This window comes from Amyelois transitella, chromosome 23, assembly GCF_032362555.1.
Source record: "Amyelois transitella isolate CPQ chromosome 23, ilAmyTran1.1, whole genome shotgun sequence".
NCBI classification, from domain to species: domain Eukaryota; kingdom Metazoa; phylum Arthropoda; class Insecta; order Lepidoptera; family Pyralidae; genus Amyelois; species Amyelois transitella.
Window position 1 is genome coordinate 6,766,701 of NC_083526.1, and position 19,907 is coordinate 6,786,607.

Consider the following 19,907-nt stretch of genomic DNA (forward strand, 5'->3'; position numbering starts at 1 on the left):
GAGAAATTTTAAATAAGGCTCGTAAATTAACGTATTAGCTTCTAGTAGAATTCTGATTGGCCTGGGTCTTGGATGTTTATCTATATAAGTATTTTTTAAAATATAGTATCGTTGAGTTAGTATCTCGTAACACAAGTCTCGAACTTACTTCGAGGCTAACTCAATCAGTGTAATTTGTCATTTATTTATTTAATAAGGAATTTCTATAACAGTCAGACATTCATAAGGTGAAGTAACAAGTAATAATAAATTGAATGATGATTTTTAAACACCTACATCAACCATCTTACTACAGAACATTCCACATCACAACATCACGTCACAATTAAAACGACACTTGTCAATTGCAAACACAATATTTTATAATTCAACCAATTTGTTTTGACATGCGATGCGCCGTGACCCATGTTGTTTATTCTATTGGTCTTTATTTTCTAAAATTCATACGTTGTACATTCTAAAATTCATATTTTACATACATACCTACATATAGTCACGTCTTTATCCCTTTCGGGGTAGACAGAGCCAACAATCTTGAAGAGACTGATTGGCCGCGTTCTGCTGTTTGGCTTTATGATAGAATTGAGATTTATATTTTCCATGTTGTAAACTAGCTGTGCCCGCGACTTCGTCCGCGTGGAATAGTTATTTGGGCATCATTGAAGCCGTCAAGGATGAATAATTTTCTTTTATTTAATTTAATTACAGTCTTATTTGAGACTATCAGCTCTTGTCTACCCCGTCATGGATAAAGACGTGATTGTATGTATGTATAAAATGTACAACAGGTACGTTATGAATTGCTTCTTCTTTACGAGTATACTTCTGGCTTAGGCCGGTTACATCCTCACCACTTGGAGAGGAACCTGGGGTATGCCTTTGACCATGGATCCCGGATTGGGCGAGTTAGGTTTTTACTCGAAGAGAATCCTATATCCTCCGCAACCTTTGCAGGGGAACCTAAGTCATATTGGATCGATTTCGTAACACATCCAGTTGCCTGAATGTGCAGGTTTCCTCACGATGTTTTCACTCACCGTCAGAGCATCAATTGGTATACAAACTAATATACATAACTTCGAAAATAGTCATTACTACACGGCAGAGGTGTGATTTGAACCCTTACCGATTCGACCAACGACGCTTTTAATTTATACATACCTACATACATAAAATCACGCCTCTTTCCCGGAGGGGTAGGCAGAGACTACCTCTTTCCACTTGCCACGATCTCTGCATACTTCCTTCGCTTCATCCACACTCATAACTCTCCTCATGCAAGCTCGGCGGTTTCGGGTTAATTTATACCTCATACCTATCAATATTGAGTTACAAATCTAACTTAAAGCCTAACATAACCCTCCTTCTAGTCCAATGGGTAAAAAACCAATCAATGACTCCGACCGTGGACTGACCGACATTTTTCCCGTATATTTTTAAAATCGCGTGAATGACCTTCTGCTCTTTGAAGGGTGGGCATGGCTTTGAAAGGTCATTGACACTTGTCCTTTATCACCCATGACGAAATAATCACAGCACGAGGGTATAAAGGATTTTCCTAAAAAGGTGCTCTACAATACCTTAAAAAAACAATGATGGATGTTTGTTGGATTACAAAAATCACATACATACATAAAGTCACGTTTATCCCTTGCGGGGTAGATAGAGCCAGCAACATTCTTAAAAAGACTGATAGGCCACGTTCAGCTTTTTGGCTTGATACTAGAATTGCAATTCAAATAATGACAGGTCGCTAGCCCATCGCCTAAAAGAAGAATCGCTAGTTTATAAACCTATCCCTTAGTCGCCTTTTATGACAACCATGGGAAAGAGAAGGAGTCCCGGCACGACGACGACACGACAGATCGCCTTTTTAGAAAAGGTATCGCTGGTGTTACCAGCAAACCTAAATGTTACCAACACTAAAAGAGGATTTCCCAAAATTTGTGGTAGGTAATAATCGGGATTTTTTTTTTTTTTTTACGGGACAAATGACACGATTTTTGTATCACGTAGGCGTAGCTGCGGGCGTAATATAGTCTCAGGATATGGCCTTTGGCATCATCTCAAATAACTAAAGATCACAGATACCTAAAGGCATTAAGATAAACAAATACTGATTTCGGTGCATTAGTTTTATCAACTATGTTAATGCATTCCACTTACAGATGTTCATAGCTATTTGTATAATCTTTCTCTCTCATCAAAGTGTTTCACCAAACTCAAAAATATATATTTAAATATATATGTTGCTGCAACTGTATACATATATATAGATGGAAATACATTATATTATATAATTAAATATATAAATAAATGTACAATAAAGTAATAACAGTTTGTCTTAAGCTTCAGGCATGCAAAAATTTAATAGTTGTTAATATTAACGATTGAGGAATCTTCAATGAGGATAGGCTTATAAACTTGGGAGTCTTCTTGTAGGCGATGAGCTAACTAACTAATGTAAATAACTTGGAATAGAGTCATTGGTACATGGCCGAAGTAGGATTTGAACCAGTTCTTGGACGGCATGCAATTCGTTGCCGTGGGCAAAAAAAATATATAAATAAAACGAAGTTTTATTTTTTTCTCTGTTCTCATTTAATATAACTTTTAACTATATTATATAATTAAAGATTACTTAGATATAAATAAAATGTTATATTAGATATTATTTTAACTCAAATTACAATCTCAGCTTGGTCTGAAGGTGCGAATGGTAGAGAATGCTTTATGGCATTAAATCCACATGTTGTACATTACTTATTTTAGTTAAAAATTAATAAAATAAAATTCGACTATCCACTAGATACATACATACATATGGTCACGTCTATATCCCTTGTGGGGTAGACAGAGCCAACAGCCTTAAAAAGACTGATCGGCCACGTTCAGCTATTTGGCTTAATGATAGAATTGAGATCCAAATAGTGATAGGTTGCTAGCCCATCGCCTTAAAAAGAATCCCAAGTATGTAAGCCTATCCCTTAGTCGCCTTTTACGACATCCATGGAAAAGAGATGGAGTGGTCCTATTCTTTTTTGTATTGGTGCCGGGAACCACACGGCACTACATTTGTTATACAAATCTAATCGTACAATACAAGTAGAATATTATTACATATTGAAACAGGGTTTGGTTCTCAAATACTAAAACTCGTGCAACACACTTTTGAAATCACCGCATTTCACTTTGTTTTAATACCAATTCATTCAAAACTTCTGATTGGTCCGAATTTCAAAGGAAATTGCACATTAGAGTGCGTCCGGCAGGGACATAGAGTTTAATTGTGAAAGAAGCGGCTGGAAAAAAATTCTGTTAAAAAAAGTCAACGAAGTTAACGATCTTTAAAATTTTTACACGCACAAAAAAAAGCTGTATAGAATAGATTTATTTTCAAAATTGGATACAAGGTATCACTGATTGACGTCACATCACTTAAATCTAATTATAACTACTACCGCTTCCAAAGCGCATGTGTAGAAGAAGCGGCGGAACAAACTACACTGCAGCATTTTCATCGGACGTCAATATATAAATATAGATCTTAAAATTTTACTATTGTATTTTTAATTTTAATTATCTTTGTCACTTCATATTTAAATGTAAATTAAGTACGCTGACAGATTCACGGTTAAGAGATATAAATTTTATCATGTAGGTTTTTTAAGTGCCGTGTGCCCGGCACTAATTAAAACAGAATAGGACCAAACTATCTCCTTTCCATGGATGTCGTAAAATGCGATAAGGGGTAAGGTTATAAACTTTGGGTTCTTCTTGTAGGCGATGGGCTAGCAACCTGTCACTATTTGAATCTTGATTTTATTATTAAGCCAAACAGCTGTTCGTGGCCTATCAGACTTTTCAAGACTGTTGGCTCTGTTTACCTCGCAAGGAATATAGACGTGATTATATGTATGTATGTTTTTTAAGTGGTTCTGAAGGTGAGCTAAGATAGATTTTCCTAAATTCCCGCGGAACGGCGATTGGCAGGAATTTCCGTTTTAAGTCCCGCGCTTTCTTATAGATACTATGTAGTATATAAAAAAAGACAAACAAATATACTTAGAATTAAATGAAATATGTAGAAGCCGGATCTAGCAAGAGTTATTAACTCTATGCACAGTTGACCTACCGTACAAGTTTAAATAGACTTCCCGCCAGCTTACGTTAGTAGGTACTATTGTTTTATGTATAAATCCATTCTACAATTATTATCTTAAGACGAAATGAGGTAGTGTGTGTGTGTGTGACCCGGTTTATAGAACTTAATCCAACTTGGAGCATAGTTATAACTTCAATTTCAACGTTTTATTGCATCCATTATTCTTCTCTTCCGTTGTACAGATTCTATAACATAACATGTTTATTTACAATGTTATTTAACAATCCATACTAATATTATAAAGCTGAAGAGTTTGTTTGTTTGAACGCGCTAATCTCAGGAACTACAAGTTTGAATTGAAAAATTCTTTTTGAATGACCATTTATCGAGGTTTCAGGCTATATAACATCACGCTGCAACTATAAGGAGCAAAGAAATAATGGAATATGTGAAAAAAACGGGAAAAATTATTCATCCCTGAGGGCTTCAATGATGCCCAAAATAACTATTCCTCGCGGACGAAGTCGCGGGCACAGGAAAATTATGTATACACATAAGCTTATAAGCTCATAAACTTGGGATTCTTCTTTTAGGCGATGGACTAGCAACCTGTCACTATTCGAATCTCAATTCTATCATCAAGCCAAAAAGCTGTACATGGCCTATCAGTCTTTTCAAGAATGTCGGCTCTGTCTACCCTGCAAGGAATATAGACGTGAATATATGTATGTATATAATTATATGTAGATAGATGATATTTCAATAAGATAAATTCAGTAGATAACCTGTGAAGAGGTAACAAACAAACAGACTCACTTTCGCATTTAGAAATATTAGTTGGGAATGTACCTACATACATATATATTGCCTCACAATGTTTTGTACGATAGATGTGTACCTACTAAAAAAAAGAAAAATAATAAAATAGAATATGTATTTGCTTTTGACTAGGGTTTACAAAAAAAAAGAGTCATTATAATAAAGATTCGAACTTTGATTTTTTGTTAACTTCTTCCTCCTGGCTTTAGTCCCGGTTGCATCCTCACCTATCTGCCTGCCCGTATGCCTTTGACCATAATTCCTGGATTGGGCATGTTAGGTTTTAACACAAAGCGACTCCCATCTGACCTCCGCAACCTTTGCAGGTAAACCTAACCCGTATTGGATCCATGGTTACACATCCAGTTGCCTGAATGTGCAGGTTTAAGAGCATCAAACTTTATATTTCTGTTAACATTGGGCGTTATTTTAAGCCAAATATCTTAACAACTCATTCACAACAGCTCAATTTCAACTGTATTTAAAAATGAATGACTACATTTTCCCAAGACAATTTTATTTCGAAAACGGAATACAAATTTCCACTTGGAAACGTTTCGGTCAGAGTAAAGGCTCCAACGTCCCATATGTAAATGTGTTGAAATGAGGTCGTAACACATTCGCACAAAACGTTTATAGATATTATAATGAAATAGATAAGAACCTATTTAATTGCCAGCTTTTAACAATTCTTGCCAAATGGTTAAGTCTGCCTGCAGGAAGAGAATAGTTGCAAAGTTAGTTATTCCTACAGAAGATAGAAGGAGAAAAGAGGAGAGAAATAATCAGTTTAAAGTTACTATACTTATTATTGAACATAAAATAAAAATATTTGACAATGAAAATTATATTTCTGACATTTTTACCTAACAAACAAAACTATGGCAACCGTTGCTATGGCGTAAGTATATGAAGAAGGTTGCCTACACTGCCTCTTTCCTGGAGGGGTAGGCAGAGAGTCTTTCCCCTTGCCACGATGCCTGCATACTTCTCTGCTTTCTCTTGTTTACGATTTGTTCATTTACCGCCTTCGAAATTAAGGTAGTTCTCATTTTGAACTGTATGTTTGTCCGCGATTATCTCGCGTGTCGTTGATCTGATTTTGATGCGGTTTTAATGAAAGTTTTTATTACACTTAGGACAAGGTTTAACTTATCTTTTTATCCGACTTCAATGGATTAGGATATGGTTTTGAGTCGGTTCAATTTTTACAAAATTTACGTAATGTATTGTAGTGAAACTATGTTTTAGTCATACCTATACCAAATAAGCGTACAATTTTTTAAATGAAATACAACATTTAATTTGTACATACATACATAAAATCACGCCTCTTTCCCGGAGGGGTAGGCAGAGACTATCTCTTTCCACTTGCCACGATCCCTGCATACCTCTTCCGCTTCATCCACATTCAAACTTCCCTTCATGAGAGTTATGAATGTGGATGAAGCAAAGGAAGTATGCAGGGATCGTGGGATTTAATTTGTCTTGTTGATGATTTATCTATCATCAATTTATCTCAATGTCACTGGTCGAGAAACTCACCTTTGTGTAATGGGTGTTGTATTTTGTGCCTCAGTGGAAGTCCGAAGGCGTTAAATCTTCATTGATACAATTAATTAATTAATTTTAGACCCGTCACCTGACCTTTCAAGGAATTAAGAGTGGTTTTCGCTAAATATTTAGAATACTATGTAATATATAACATACATACATACATATGATCACGTCTATATCCCTTGCGGGGTAGACAGAGCCAACAGTCTTGAAAAGACTGAATGGCCACGTTCAGTTGTAATATATAATTCTATCATAAACCAAACAGCTGGACGTGGCCTTTCAGTCTTTTCAAGACTGTTGGCTCTGTCTACCCCGGATGGCATATAGACGTGATTATATGTTTATATAAAATACTACTCCATCTCTTCAAGATAGAGATATACATATAACAAAAATATATATAAACACACATAAAATCGCGCCGCTTTCCCAGAAGGGTAGGTAGAGAGCACAGACGACATCTTTCCACTTGCCACGGTCCCTGCATACTTCTTCCGCTTCATCCACATTCAAACTTCCCTTCATGCAAGCACCAACATAAGCCAAGTCGTCGCCAAATTGTACGACAACTTAACCTTCGACCTTTCAATCTTTTCAACATCATTTTGTCTACCCCGTTAGAGATGAAGACGTGATTTTATACATATGTATGTAATTATCATGGATCATATTATATTACCATCTCTTTCCCATGGATGTCGTAAAAGGCGACGAAGGGATAGGCTTATGAACTTGGGATTCTTCTTTTAGGCGACAGACTAGCATCCTGTCACTATTTGAATCTCAATTCTATCATAAAGCCAAACGGCTAAACGTGACCTATCAGTCAGTTTTTAAGACTGTTGGCTCTGTCTAACCCGCAAGGATATGTACGTGATTATGTGTATGTATACATACATACACACATAAAATCACGCCTCTTTCCCGGAGGGGTAGGCAGAGACTACCTCTTTCCACTTGCCACGATCTCTGCATACTTCCTTTGCTTCATCCACATTCATAACTCTCTTCATGCAAGCTCGACGGTTTCGGGTACTTTTGACCTGACCCTTTACCAGTCGTCCTTAATTTGATCAAGAGACGTTCGTCTAGGTCTTCCCACTCCGACCTTTCCCTTCACACTCTCCTTGTATGTGTATGTATGTATGTAAATATATAAGTAACAACCGAAAAATAAGTCTAAACCTGTCTCGACGAAGACAAAGGTTCAGAACAAGGTTGGTCGCGTTCCGTTTCACAGGTGACACTTGTTGACTATAATTGACAGGTGTCAAACGAAACAAAATGGCGAAAACGGAGGGAAAAACAATACATTTTTCCGTGTAACAATGTTACTTTTCTAATTCGCATTGAATTTCACTGAGAAAAAGTTTATAAATATCCTACTGATATTATAAATGCGAAAGTTTGTATGTCAGTATCGATGTTTGTTACTCTTTCACGCAAAAACTACTGAACCGATTACGATGAAAATTGGTATGTATGGGTAGCTGAAAACCCAGAATAACATATAGGCGACTTTTGTCCCAGAGTTCCCGCGGGATTGATAGGGTTTCCATGCGGACGAAGTCGCGGACGGCCTCTAGTATATAATAAGTATTTGTTGAGGTTGAGATGTCACATACATATAGCTGAACGTGACCTTTATGTCTTTCAAGACTGTGGACTCTGTCTACCCTGTAAGTGATGACATACATGTATGTATGTTGAAAAATCCATTCATCATTAAATGTAAAATTACAGAATTTCGATAATTTATTTCGCTTTTGTCGAATTCAAATTTAACCATGATGTAAATGCTTTCAACACACAAATATTTTAAGCAATAAAAGTTTTTCAATACAAATGTTAATTTACAATAACTCAGAAACGAATTGCTTGTTTGTTTAACAAAAGAGAACTATTTTAAACATAATTTGAACGTGAAAGAATGTATTTGTTTTTGTATGCCATAGTACGATTGTAAATTAAGATATTAATATATATATATACTTTAATCAAATCATGCTTCTTTTAAGGGGTAGGCAGAGACTAAATCGTTCCAAAGAACACATTTTAAAAGAATAAATCTTTGTTTTCATCTTCACTTACCATCAAATGAGATAGAAGAATTAACGTCCTGGCAAAGGGTCAGGTCAAGAGTACCCGAAACCGCCGAGCTTGCATGAAGAGAGTTATGAATGTGGATGAAGCGAAGGAAGTATGCAGAGATCGTGGCAAGTAGAAAGATGTAGTCTCTGCCTACCCTTCCAGGAAAGAGGTGTGATTTTATGTATGAAATAAATCGGTAAAAACTATAGTTCCCGCGGGATTTGCGAATAACCTGTAGTAGGTTCTTATAAATGTGGCGCTAAATTCATCGCTTTTTGTAGATGGCGCTAAATAAACGCGGGCGAATCTGCCGGCAAAAGCTAGTATCGTCATAGCAAAAGCAAGGAGCTTTTAAATGATCTTTATTTTTTTTTGTTACAGATGAGATGAAATCCCAAAATGGTGACCGTAAGATAGCAGCTGAAAATGAATATTAAATCATTAGAGAACTCAAGAACTGAAGCTGTGAAGAAGAAAATGTACAATAATCTCTCGAAACGTTTCGTGAAAGTTATAAATTCGTAATAATGTTCCGAGGAACGCCGGATATTTTCGTAAACGCCGACGTAAGGGGAATAAAAAAAGGCAGATAAAGGTGAGTCTCTGGAGCGTATTCTGGAAATCTATCGTTCTGAATTTACATATATATAATCACGTCAAAATCCCTTGCAGGGCAGACAGAGCCCGCAGTCTTAAAAAGACTCACAGGCCATGATCAGCTGTTGAGCTTACTGATAGAATTGAGATTCAAATAGTGACAGGTTGCTAGCCCGTCGCCTAAAAAAAGATCACGAGTTTAGCCTATCCCTGTCGCCTCTTACGACATCCATAAGAACTTTTTTCTGTGTTGGTGCCGGGACCACACAGCATTGTTCTGAATTTAACAGTTAATTTTATTAAAGTACTAGAGGCCGCCCGCGACTTCGTCCGCATGGAAACCCTATCAATCCCGCGGGAACTCTGGGATAAAAAGTAGCCTATGTGTTATTCTGGGTCTTCAGCTACCTACATACCAAATTTCATGGTAATCGGTTCAGTAGTTTTTGCGTGAAAGAGTAACAAACATCCATACAAACTTTCGCCTTTATAATAGTAGTAGGATTCTATTTTCTTTTTGCGGTGATCGAAATATCACAAATAATGATTGCACATTATAGTAATTAAAACCAACTCTATCCGCTGGTTTTTCGCAAATCCCATAGGAACTATAGTGTTTGCCGGGATGAAAAGTACTATATTATGTCCTTCTCCAGACTTTTCATAATGTATAAGCGAAGTTTCAAGAAGTTTAGTTCGTAAGATAATGCGTAATATAACAAACAAACTTACTTCCGCATTTATAATATTAGTTCGAATGTGTATGGTTGGGATTCAAATTAAAAGTAATATAGTACCTGGATAACCGAGCGGTGCTCGTGTTTGTGTGCGCGGTGTTTTTTGTTAACGGTTTCAAAACCCAAAAGTCACACTATCACTGTCCCGTTTCACATTATTATAAAAAGCGAAACAGCGATAGTTTATCGCGCGATGATAACGGCGTCGCGCGTGCCATTCTACAGGGGCAGGACGAAAATAAAACTATTTTTCGTACTCAAAATATTGCAATCGTACAAAATGTGGATTATTTTACGGAATAGTCCCCTCTCTTAATCCAGGGCTTTGTAATACGATCTTCTCAAATAAAATCCTTCCTTTGATGATTACGATAACCCTTTTGAGATTTTCGGTTCGCATTCTGTACGAGTAGAATGAAATTGTTCCGTTACAATCTGATTGATAAACGTTCATAACATTACTAGAGGCCGCCCGCGACTTCGTCCGCGTGGAATCAATCCCACGGGAACTCCGGGATAAAAAGCTTATATGTTATTCTGGGTCTTCAGTCTACATACCAAATTGCATCGAAATCGGTTCATTAGTTTTTGTGTGTGTTTTGACGTGAAAGACGGACAAACAAACAAACTTTTACGTTTATATAGATAATATAATTAGTAGATTTAGCGAACAAAAGCCTTGCTTAGCTCAGAACATTATTGTTAAAATTCAATGAGGTAATATTTAATTGCTTTTAATATTAAAATTGCTAATGGACTTTTAGTGCGAATTATAGCTTGTGGCTGTATGAGTTAATTTAAAAGTGAAAGTACTCAAATTATGTACTTTCAAATTGAATACATTGTATTTTACCTAATATACCTGTTATACCTAAATTGTAATACTGATACCATAGCACACAAAATGATGCCTCTTTTTTAGAGCTTTGACAAATGGATCTAATAGAATAGAATTTTTTTTTTCAAAATTAGATACAAGCTATCAGTTGTTTACGTCACATAACTTAAATCAAGAAAAAAACAAAGAGCGTAATTCTCAGTTGGAATGACAGGAGATTGAGCTTATTATATGGGAGTGAGTGATGGAAACAAATAATATGTTGCGTCACCTTCGCTGTTCAACCTATTCATTGATTGAGCAACAGCACTAAGTGATGAGCTTGTTTCTTTTTCCAAACCTAATAATACCATTTAATTTAAATGACGGCCTTTGTGGCGCAGCGGTAATACGCTTGTCTATGAGACCGGAGGATCCAGGTTCGAATCCCGGCCAGGGCATGATGAGAAAATAATATTTCTGATTGGCCTAGTTCTTGGATGTTTATCTAAATAAGTATTTATGATAAAATATAGTATCGTCGAGTTAGTATCTCGTAACACAAGTCTCGAACTTACTTCGAGGCTAACTCAATCTGTGTTGCCCTGCTAAAAGAAAAAAGTTCTGATTCATTTCCAAAACTAACAGTAACCTTCAATTGCAGACCGCCCCATATGGATCGAGTAAACGGAACGAACGTCACGGCCAACGCGACCGAGGACTGGACCGGTAACGGAACGTCGTCGGAATGGAGTTACGACGTGATGTTCAAGTTGAGGACCAGCGTGCTGCTGCTGATAGTAGTGATGGCGGTGCTTGGCAACCTGCTGGTCATCGTCAGTGTCATGAGGCATAGGTACGTTGATGTTGTTATCATCTTGTGCCGTGTGGTTCCCGGCACCAATAGAAAAAAGAATAGGACCACTCTAATCTCGTAAATGGAGTTACGACATGATGTTCAAGTTGAGGACCAGCGTGCTGCTGCTGATAGTGGTGATGGCGGTGCTTGGCAACCTGCTGGTCATCGTCAGTGTCATGAGGCATAGGTACGTTGATGTTGTTATCATCGTGTGCCGTGTGGTTCCCGGCACCAATAGAAAAAAAGAATAGGACCACTCTAATCTGTTAACCATGGATGTCGTGAATGGAGTTACGACGTGATGTTCAAGTTGAGGACCAGCGTGCTGCTGCTGATAGTGGTGATGGCGGTGCTTGGCAACCTGCTGGTCATCGTCAGCGTCATGAGGCATAGGTACGTTGATGTTGTTATCATCGTGTGCCGTGTGGTTCCCGGCAGCAATAGAAAAAAGAATAGGACCACTCTAATCTCGTGAATGGAGTTACGACGTGATGTTCAAGTTGAGGACCAGCGTGCTGCTGCTGATAGTGGTGATGGCGGTGCTTGGCAACCTGCTGGTCATCGTCAGTGTCATGAGGCATAGGTACGTTGATGTTGTTATCATCGTGTGCCGTGTGGTTCCCGGCACCAATAGAACAAAAGAATAGGACCACTCTAATCTCGTAAATAGAGTTACGACGTGATGTTCAAGTTGAGGACCAGCGTGCTGCTGCTGATAGTGGTGATGGCGGTGCTTGGCAACCTGCTGGTCATCGTCAGTGTCATGAGGCATAGGTACGTTGATGTTGTTATCATCGTGTGCCGTGTGGTTCCCGGCACCAATAGAAAAAAAGAATAGGAACGCTCTAGTCTTTTTACCGTGGATGTCGTAAAAGGCGACTTAGGGATCGGCTTATAAAATTGGGATTGTTCTTTTAGGCGACAGGGTGGCAACCTGTCACTATTTGAATCTCAATTCTATCATTGAGCCAAACAGCTGAAAATGGCCAATCGGTATTTTCAAGACTGTTGGTTCTGTCTACCTGCAAGGGATATAGACGTGAGTATATGTATTAATACAACCTCCGACACAACATCGCCTCTCACGCGGTTTTCCAGGCATAACACTTAGCCTGGCGGAAGATCTTCCTAAGAAGACTCCCAAGTTTATAAGCCTACCCCTTAGTCGCCTTTTGCGAGCCGGGAACCAAACAAAATGGTTAGATATGGAACACAAAGAGTCATTCAATTTGGTACAAAAAATATATCTACATTTCAAAATGTTTTTCCTCCTTCTCTTGAGTCGTATGATATAATATATATCACCTGTTCACCACATCTGCGTACAAATACTACTTTCTGTAAAGGAAAATATATTGTTCTTATGACACAACGACTATAAAGGCTTACGGATAATCGTTTCCATAAGTTTCTGCTGAATACAATATACCTATACATACATACATATTGTCACTTTAGAATTTACATACAATTAATCACATCTATAGGTATAACTTACGGGGTAGACAGAATTAACAGTCTTGAAAAGATAATAGAATAGAGATTCAAATAGTGACAGGTTGCTAGCCCATCGCCTATAAGAAGAATCCCAAGTTTAGTAGCCTATACCTCAGTCGACTTTTACGACATTATTTAAGGGATGGGGTAGTCCTATTTAGAATTCAATCTGTAAACACATTGCATTTAACATTGGAAACATAATAATAAAAAATAAATATATACAGGACAAATTACACACATTGAGTTAGCCTCGAAGTAAGTTCGAAACTTGTGTTACGAGATACTAACTCAACGGTACTATATTTTTTAATAAATACTTAAATAGATAAACATCCGAGACCCAGACCATAAAATTACACATTTAAACACCAGAAACATGGAATTGCACGGCACATTTAAACACTAGAAACATAAAATTGCACATTGGAACACAAGGAACATAAAATTGCAGTATCAATTTACCGTAGAAAATAAACATCCTATTTCATCCCGTCTTAGCTGTTTAAATATATCGAGAGTTCCCGTCGCAGGGAGAGTCGGGAGCGGGCCGGGAGCGGATTTCAACCCGGGCCGAGTCACCGTTAATATCTGTAATCTCACAATTAGAGATTAAGTACTTCGTGTGGAATTAAGTGATAAAGATACGAGTATTTCGATGCTTCGTTCATTTGTTTGGCTTAATGATACAATCTATATTAATATTATAAAGCTGAATAGTTTGTTTGTTCGTTTGAACGCGCTAATCTCAGGAACTACTGGTTTGAATTGAAAAATTATTTTTGCGTTGAATAAACCATTTATCGAAGAAGGCTTAAGGCTATACAATATCACGCTGAAACTATTAAGAGCACAGAAATAATAGAATACGTGAAAAAAACGGGGAAAATTATTCATCCTTGAGGGCTTCAATGATGCCCAAAATAACTATTCCACGCTTACGAAGACGCGGACACAGCTAGTTGAGATATACATAGTGGTTCCTAGCCTAAAAGAAGAATTAGAAATTTATAAGCCTATCCCTTAGTCGCCTTTTACGACATCCATGTAAAAGATATGGAATGGTTCCATTTCAAGTGCCGGAAACCACACGGCATTTCGTTAATCCATCCATCCATATAATCACGTTTATATCCCTTGCGGGGTATACAGAGCCAGCAGTCTTGAAAGACTGACAGGTCACGTTCAACTGTTAGGCTTCATGACAGAACTGAAATTCAAATACTGACAGGTAGCTAGCCCATCGCCTATAAGAAGAATCACAAATTAAGTAACTTAGTTGATAATTATTTTTTTAAACAATCCTTTATACCTACCTAATTATTTTTATATTATACTTTCATGGTTTTTGTAGAAAAAATATATAGTAAGAAACGTTCCTAGCATACGCATTTCGTATTTCGTGTCATAAAGGATGACAAATTACATGACGGACCGTAATTGATGCGACTTTTTCATACCCATAGCCTCATTGTTTTTCACGAAGAAAATTTGTACACTCGGCGGCAGAAAATGCCTCAGAATGTATATTTATTGTTAAGTGCAATTATTTAAAAGCCAAATTCAGCTGAACGCCTATCAGTCATTTGGACTGAATGTTGGCTCTGTCTACCCCCCAAGGGGTATAGGTATATGTATGCAATTATTTAGTATCTGCCTACTCGTCCGGTAATAAGTCTCGTATTTATGTGTGTAGGTATGCAGAATTAGGCTTATTAAAATCAGTTTACGCCAAATATGACTTTAGAAATAGTGTGAAAAATTTATTCTAGTATATGTGCCGTGTGGTTCCCGGCACCAATAGAAAAAAATAATAGAACCACTCCATCTCTTTCCCATGGATGCCGTAAAAGGCGACTAAGGGATAGGCTTAAAACTGGGGATTCTTCTTTTAGGCGATGCAACCTGACACTATTTGAAAATCAATTCTTACATTAAGTCAAACATCAACCATATTTATAAAGCACCACTTAAGCAGAAAGTAAATACTTTTGCAAAGATTAGAAAACGTACACTATTTTTGTATTAAGATCTTGGCACGTTCTTTGGTCATATTTTTTTGCCGCGAAGAGTACTTCCCTTCGAATCCCACTCCATTAATCAATCCAGGCCAGTGTTTCCCAAACCATGTTAGCCACACCCTCTTTATAATTTGAAATATGGCTATATAGGTATTTGGCCGTAATGCAAAATAAATTGTACTTATAGCCACGTGCAGCTGTTTGTCTTTATGATTGAATTGAAATTCAAATAGTGTCAGGTTGCTAGCGCATCGCCTTATAAAAGAATCCCCAGTTTTTAAGCCTATCCCTTAGTCGCCTTTTACGACATCCATGGGAAAGAGATGGGGTGGTCCTATTCTTTTTTCCATCACGCCTGTTTCCCATTCCACTTGTTCACGATCCTTACAGACCTCTCCCGCTTTCTTCACAATCATTCCTCTTTTCATGCATATTCGACGATTACGGGTACTCCTAACATACCTATTTTTTTTTTAAGACATTCGAAATTTAGTCCTTATAAATAAAAAAAATTACCTTCTAAATTCAATAGTGTTGTCTAATATTTTAAGGTGGATGTAAGGTGTAAGTAAGTTTTTTCTAATACGTGAATTTACTAAATAAAAACTTAGTAAAAAGACACAGACAATGTTACAAACAAACAAACATGTTTCTGCTAATAAGTTATAGCCATATAATGAGCAAAAAAAATCAATCCCGTATTATTGTAACCTAAAAAGATTCTTTGTTTAATTTGAAAATTTTAAAGAAACTAGTACCCAAGTCTCACCTTACAATTTATTTTTCGAACACAAATACCGTTTCAATGTGTAGAAAATTTATTTTTACGAATTTACACACACAGTTTGACAAACTTACTCGGAGGCATGCACCGTAACTATTAATCAAATTCTGACTCAGCCAATCAGGCTAGATTTGAAGAGTAAGTTTGTGGGGTACTTAATCATAAGTAATGAAAATAAAGATACTTGCGGATAGCCAAATTATGTAATGAAAAATGGATTGTGTTTTGATAAGAAAAAAAAAATACTGACAGCCCTTGGTAGGTACAGTTGCCTGCAAAGAAACTTGACTTATTATGGTTTTGATTTGTACGAAAAGGGTAAACATACATTTCTCTCTTAGACATCAGTATAATATAAGTCTGTATTAATCCAATATCTTTAGTTTATATGTATACGAATGTACATAATTACTATGTTCTTAACTTGAATCGAAAACGCGACTAACTTACAAACTAGTGATTCCTCTTATAGGCGATGGGCTAGCAACCTGTCATTATTTGAATCTTCTGATTCTTGACGGCCTCTGTGGCGCAGCGGTTCAAATCCCTGGCCAGGGCATGATGAGAAAAAAACTTTTTCTGATTGGCCTGGGCCTTGGATGTTTATCTTTATAATAATTTATTATAAAATTTAGTATCGTTGAGTTAGTATCTCGTAACACAAGTCTCGAACTTACTTCAAGGCTAACTCAATCTGTGTAATTTGTCCCGTATATATTTATATTTAATCCCAATTCCACCATGAAGCCAAGCTGAACATAACCTTTCAGTCTTTTCGAGACTGTTGGCTCTGTCTACCCTGGAAGTTTTATAGACGTATATATGTATACCGTATTTTTCCTGACGTATTTTGCAACGATCATGGTCACAGAATAACTAAACATCCTACATTCCTTAATCATCGTGCAAAGCGTAATTTTAGAAGTAGTACTAAAATACTAACCAATCAATTCCTTTCCAGAAAACTCCGCGTCATCACCAACTACTTCGTCGTGTCCCTGGCATTCGCCGACATATTAGTGGCCATGGTTGTAATGCCATTCAACTTCAGCGTTCAGTTCAACAACGGATGGGTCTTCGGCGAGGTCATATGTGACCTCTGGAACTCCTCGGATGTGTACTTTACCTCGACATCGATATTACACCTGTGTTGTATATCCGTGGACAGATATTATGCCATTGTGAAGCCTTTGAAGTATCCTATCAAGATGACGAAGAAGGTAATTTTCTTTTTGGGCTAGCGACTTTTTAGGCGACTAAGGGATAGGGTAATATAATTTGGATTCTTCATTTAAGCAACCTGTCACTATTTTAATCTCAATTCCCTCATTAAGTCATACAGTTGAACGTGGCTCACCAGAATGGTGAGGATGCAACCGGGACTAAAGTCAGGAGGAAAAATAATATTATTGCTTATAAAATATGTTGAATGTATTTGGAGTTGAATATTTTATAACTAAACATCCATCGGCTTCCATTTTTTGAGTTACGCAAAATTTGTTTTTTCACTCAAGTGAATAATTAAAAGTTCGATATTGCCCTTTCGAGTTCAAATTTGAAACGAATTGCAAATTCGTTATAATATTCCTGAACAGAATTTCTTAAAAAGTTTCAACATATTTTGACTTGCTTCCATTTGGTGGTATAAAACTTTTTACAAGTCTGTGAAAAATCGGATTCTAATTAGATTTTTTGTTTATAAACACAATTGTATTATTAGAAATACGTGCCGTGTGTTTCCCGGCACCAATAGAAAAAAAATAGGACCACTCCGTCTCTTTCCCATGGATGTCGTAAAAGGCGACTAAGGGAGTACAATCTTCGTCTTCCTGGCTATTCTAAACTTGGGATTCTTCTTTAAGGCGACGGGCTAGCAACCTGTCACAATTTAAATCTCAATTCCATCATTAAGCCAAACAGGCTCTTTCTACCCCGCAAGGGATACAGACGTGATTATATGTATGTATCTTAAGCAAAATACACTATTTGTTCTATTCTGTACTTAGGATCTATAAATTCTGACCCACATTTTAATTACAAAGGATTTATCATTAAACCTTTGGGTCTAGAGGTTAATACAAATCCAAGCTTTCAATCCACCGTAATCGTCCGGCTCAGCTTTTACTTCAGTTGTTAAGACAGCCACAAACACCAGAAGATTAATTTAATTCTAATATACTCCTAAAAGAGACAGAGCCTTTCCCATGGATGTCGTAAAAGATGTCTGATGGATAGGATAATAAACTTAAGATTTTATTAGGCGATAGACTAGCAACCTATTTTAATCTCAATTCCATCATTAAATCATATAGCTGAACGGGGCCTTCTATTTTTTTAAGACTGTTGGCTCTGTCTACCCCATCATCTTCAATTACCTTGATTTTGTGCGGGTTTTGTTCGTGTGAAAATTTCCGGGAATAGTAGCCAACAAATCAGTCCAGATGATCTTTGGTTCTAAACTAAAATCTTTAAAGGTAAGCATAGACTAACTTCTTCAATTTTGTTGCAGATGGCATTCGTGATGTTAGCAGCTACATGGCTTAGTCCGATCACGATATCATACGTGCCAATTTTCATGGGCTGGTACACAACCACAGATCATTTACTAAACCGTGAGAAAGACCAATGTGAATTCAAAGTGAACAAACCGTACGCTGTCATATCCAGTTCTATATCATTCTGGATACCTTGCACTATAATGATATTCACATACTTAGCTATATTCAAGGAAGCGAATCGCCAAGAGAAAGCGCTCCACGCCAGAGCTGGGAACGCCATGTTAATGCACAGACATTCCCGGGAAGTCGGCGACAAAAATGGTGCATTACATATAAACGCGAACACTCCAACTAAGGACAGAAACATCCTCAAAATGAAGAGGGAACACAAGGCGGCTAGGACGCTAGGAATCATAATGGGAGCTTTCATACTCTGTTGGCTTCCCTTCTTTCTATATTACATCTCAACATCCCTTTGTGATTCGTGCAAATGTCCCGATGTCGTGACTGTTATCATGTTTTGGACTGGCTACTTCAACTCTGCGTTGAATCCAATCATCTACGCCTATTTCAATAGGGATTTCCGTAACGCGTTTAAGAACACTTTGGCTTGTGCGTTCTGTAGTTTTTGTAGAAGAAGTGCATCAGATTTAGATGCTATGGAACGTTTAGATAGGAGGGGTTCTGCGCAATTAAGGGTCCCTATACCGTCGAGACGAGCATCGGATCTCGCGTCCCTTTGAAAAGCGAATCAAGTGACAGTAGTTTGAGGCCTAGTGAATCTCAACGAAGTATTTTAGGCCAAATGTACTTATTTCCAAAGTTGTGACTGAGTTTAGAATTCTCTTTGTATAAATGTACAGTTATTGGGTGTAAGTTTTAGTGTATTTTTAAGAGGTGTGTTTAAAAATATGTTTGGTAATAAAATTTGGTTTATAAAATATAATTACATTAAAACAGTGTATAAAAGTTTACTTGTCGCGTCATTAAAATTATCATCTGTTTATTTATTATTTTGTTTTTCAATTATGTTTAACTTTTGCATAGTTGTATTTTGAATTTTCTACGTATATAAATATGTATATAGAATTATTATATATGCTTCATATTTTAATTTTCAAGTATTTATAGACATCTATTGTTGTTTTTAACCAAAGAGATTATTTTTTTGTGTTTCTAACCAAACTTTGTAAATATAATTTTAACTTTGGTAGGGACTTGTTACCAGTTATAGTGAAACTAATATCTAGTGTGATTTCCAAAGTGTAATTATTTTTCTATAATAGATTATTTATTTCTATAAATAAATAGATGAAAAGGCACAAATACCTTTAAGTTTACTAAGTTAATAATAATTATAGAACAAGCAAAGAAGACTTCTTTGGGTGGAATAGTACACAAGAATTGTAAAAATTATTAGTTTAAAATAGAATGATGGAAACATTTAGTAATTTCGGTAGTAAAATGAGACAATTCTTCGTGTTTCATATTATGTGCAATAATTAATTTAAGGTATGTAAAA

At 36.7% G+C, this 19,907-nt stretch overlaps 1 protein-coding gene across 2 annotated transcripts in view; it reads left to right on the forward strand.

Annotated features, from left to right (window-relative positions):
- LOC106129281 (octopamine receptor beta-2R) overlaps positions 1-19,360 on the forward strand; it is a 107,394-nt gene extending 88,034 nt beyond the window's left edge. Inside the window, exons 3-6 of one of the 2 annotated variants that reach the window (XM_060950988.1) lie at positions 8,957-9,170; positions 11,391-11,582; positions 16,849-17,107; positions 18,397-19,360. In XM_060950988.1, the coding sequence (XP_060806971.1) occupies positions 11,401-11,582; positions 16,849-17,107; positions 18,397-19,128 (1,173 nt within the window). In that variant the 5' untranslated portion in view covers positions 8,957-9,170; positions 11,391-11,400 and the 3' untranslated portion in view covers positions 19,129-19,360. Of the gene's footprint in view, positions 1-8,956; positions 9,171-11,390; positions 11,583-12,256; positions 12,360-16,848; positions 17,108-18,396 lie in introns of those variants that run through there. The other variant, XM_060950987.1, reaches the window with a different exon arrangement.
- The last annotated feature ends 547 nt before the right edge of the window (positions 19,361-19,907 follow it).